We start from the raw sequence: 2,913 nt of genomic DNA on the forward strand, positions 1-2,913 counted from the left end.
CTGGTTTTCCTTAGATAGAAAACTTTGAATCAATCTGACTGGATGATCTGGTTGAACTGGAAAGTGCCTTGAGATGACGTGTTGTGAATTGGCGCTATAGAAATAAACTATTTAAGGCCAGATATCATGATGTCTGCTCTGGCAGATAAAATGTTGTCATATTGCCCACCCCTATTTTAACCTGCAGCTTTTTTTAAATCATTTTATTCAGTCCACCTCCTCTTTAACCCCCAACATGTGTTTCAGTGACAAACATGCAAGAAATTGAAGGAAGCTGCAGTTAGAGCACAGAATCCACTGCAGCAAAAGTCAGGAATCTGTAACCCCCACAGAGAGCCTCGTGATTTCACCAACACTCGCACTACTTCAAAAAACCAAAGATTATCCCCAAAACTACGCAGGCTAAGCATCAGCACGCAGCGGCCTGGCAGCGAATGAAGCGTGCGAAAAACCATAAAAACAAAAGGGTTCAGAGAGAGTCTGGTTGAGATCGAGTTGGTTCTGCTGGAGGTGGGTGTACCTGCTGGGCCTCAGGACTCCTCTGTACGGGATGCGGGCCACACGGGTCACTGGGCCCAGAGAGTGATAGAACCGAGTCCTGTTCAGAAATTGGATGAGATAGGAGGACAGGATAGGGTACGGGGCACGGGACACTGTTAAGCTGTGTGGTTTATTTAGCTAGTTTTCTAATTTCCTGTTCAAACGGCACAGGTTAGCTGTAAATGAGGAGCTGTAAGTCGGTTAGAAGATTTAAAAATGGATGTGGTGACCTTGGAGGGGAAAAAAAAAAAACACAAACATAAAAAGAAAATGGAGCTGTGGAGAACAGGTTAGGATGATCTTCAGGCCAGTAGACTTCATTTCAGATCAGATCAGTGCTGCTCTTTAGCCTTCGCACATTAGTAGAAAGATTTATGCGTTTGAGGCTGCTGGAGAGGCAGTAGCGTCTGCAGTTCATTGCTCTTTTTTAGAGCAGCAGTAGAGGGGGTGAGGCATGACAGCATGATGGCCTGAAAGCAACGCTGTGCATGGTGAATTTCAAATTTATTGCAAATCATTTTGCACAGGCTTAAAACAAACAAAAACAAAAACAACTGATCACAGCAATGAAAGTGTTGAATGATTTCTGTTTTAAATGATGAACTGGTGGGAAAAGCACTGCAGAAATGGATGCATTACCTCTCAAAAGCTGGCCAAGACATCTCTTCACTGAGCTCGGAGCCCTCACTGCTCCCTGTACCGGGGACAGAAACCATAAGGTGAATGTCACCGTGAGACAATCTGGGTACGGCTTTGGTTTCAACGTTACAGCTTTAGTCTCACCGAGCGAAATGCCACTGGACAGAGTAGAGCTCTCTGCCTGTCCCCTGCTGGGACTGTGGCTCTCCAACACACTGTCATCCAGCAGATGACGGGAGCCAGCGTTGGGAAATGTGGCACTTTTAAACTCTACTGTGTTCATCTTATGGATAAAACTGAGGAGAGACATACAGCAGAGCAAGTGATATAAAGGGGACCTGCCAGCTTTGGCTCACGAACTGTCGCCTCTTGCTTCCCAGCTAACTTAAGGCCATGAATGAAAACATAAATAAATGAATGAATAAATGAATGAATGAAAGAATGGGAGAATGACAGGGAAAGCAGACTGACTTGTAGCCCAGGCTGTGGCACTTCCTGTGTCCGTAGGGCAGCAGATTCCTTGGAGATGGAGGCGTGGCCGGGACATCGGCCGCTACCGAACCTTTTCGGCCACAGAGAGGAGAAGACGACGCTTCCTGGCCTGAAAAAGTGAAAAAAAAGGAGACAATTAGAAATGTATAAGAGATTTAAGATGATGAGCTTTAGCGCTAAAATCTTCCCTACCAACAAGATCTTCTTTGGAGGCGTTGGCTCGAGGGGTGCTGGTGCCTGGCTCGATCTTCTGTGACAACCTGAGCAAAAATTCAATTAACCATTCAATCAATAATGATCACTATGATAAAGACAAAGAACTGGTATCAAATAAGATAACTATTTAGATCGTCTATAAGCAGATTTTTAAATAACCCCATATCCTGATACTGCCACCACCCTGCCTAGAAAGATGTGATGTTCAGGTGTGTTTGTGGTTTCCTGCATTTAATCAGAACATTTTCCCTCCACCTGATAATTATTCAACACTTTTTGTCAGTTTATTACATAAAACCCCTTTAAATGTTTCCAAAGTCATTAAGGGAAAAAAATATTCTGCAAAGCAATGGAAACACTTTGTGTCGCTTTAGTAGTTGTGTTAAATCCAAGTGATAAAATTCTATATTTTCCCTTCTATTATGTTTGTACATATATGATCATATTGAGGTGATTATTTATTATTAATTTATTATAGTATATGTATACACTACCGTTCAAAAGTTTGGGTTCACATTGAAATGTCCTTATTTTTGAAGGAAAAGCACTGTACTTTTCAATGAAGATAACTTGTGTACTGCTACCTTCAAAGAAGAGCACAAACAGGCTCTAACCAGAGTAGAAAAAGAAGTGGGAGGCCGCGTTGCACAACTGAGCAAGAAGATAAGTACATTAGAGTCTCTAGTTTGAGAAACAGACACCTCACAGGTCCCCAAAAGAGCATCTTCATTAAATAGTACCTGCAGTAGCCTGTTTGTGCTGTCCTCTGAACGGAGTAGTACACACCGTTGTAGGAAATCTTCAATTTCTTAGCAATTTTTCACATTGAATAGACTTCATTTCTAAGAACAAGGATAGACTGAGTTTCAGATGAAAGTTCTCTTTTTCTGGCCATTTTAACGTTAACTTGACCCCAAAAATGTGATACTCCAGAAACTCAATCTGCTCAAAGGAAGGTCAGTTTTGTAGCTTCTGTAACGAGCTAAACTGTTTTCAGATGTGTGAACATGATTGCACAAGGGTTTT

At 42.3% G+C, this 2,913-nt stretch overlaps 1 protein-coding gene across 7 annotated transcripts in view; it reads right to left on the reverse strand.

Annotated features, from left to right (window-relative positions):
- The window catches only part of ralgps2 (Ral GEF with PH domain and SH3 binding motif 2), a 145,419-nt gene that overhangs the window by 19,358 nt on the left and 123,148 nt on the right, over positions 1-2,913 (reverse strand). For 4 of the 7 annotated variants that reach the window (XM_015392982.1, XM_015392985.1, XM_015392984.1 and 1 more), the window contains 5 exons: positions 1,864-1,931; positions 1,651-1,780; positions 1,324-1,475; positions 1,180-1,234; positions 521-598 (listed from right to left, as the gene is read on the reverse strand). In XM_015392982.1, the coding sequence (XP_015248468.1) occupies positions 521-598; positions 1,180-1,234; positions 1,324-1,475; positions 1,651-1,780; positions 1,864-1,931 (483 nt within the window). The remainder of the gene's footprint in view (positions 1-520; positions 599-1,179; positions 1,235-1,323; positions 1,476-1,650; positions 1,781-1,863; positions 1,932-2,913) is intronic. The other 3 variants (XM_015392986.1, XM_015392988.1, XM_015392989.1) reach the window with 3 other exon arrangements.

Source organism: Cyprinodon variegatus, unplaced genomic scaffold (assembly GCF_000732505.1).
Source record: "Cyprinodon variegatus isolate N-32 unplaced genomic scaffold, C_variegatus-1.0 Scaffold618, whole genome shotgun sequence".
Classification (NCBI taxonomy): Eukaryota; Metazoa; Chordata; class Actinopteri; order Cyprinodontiformes; family Cyprinodontidae; genus Cyprinodon; species Cyprinodon variegatus.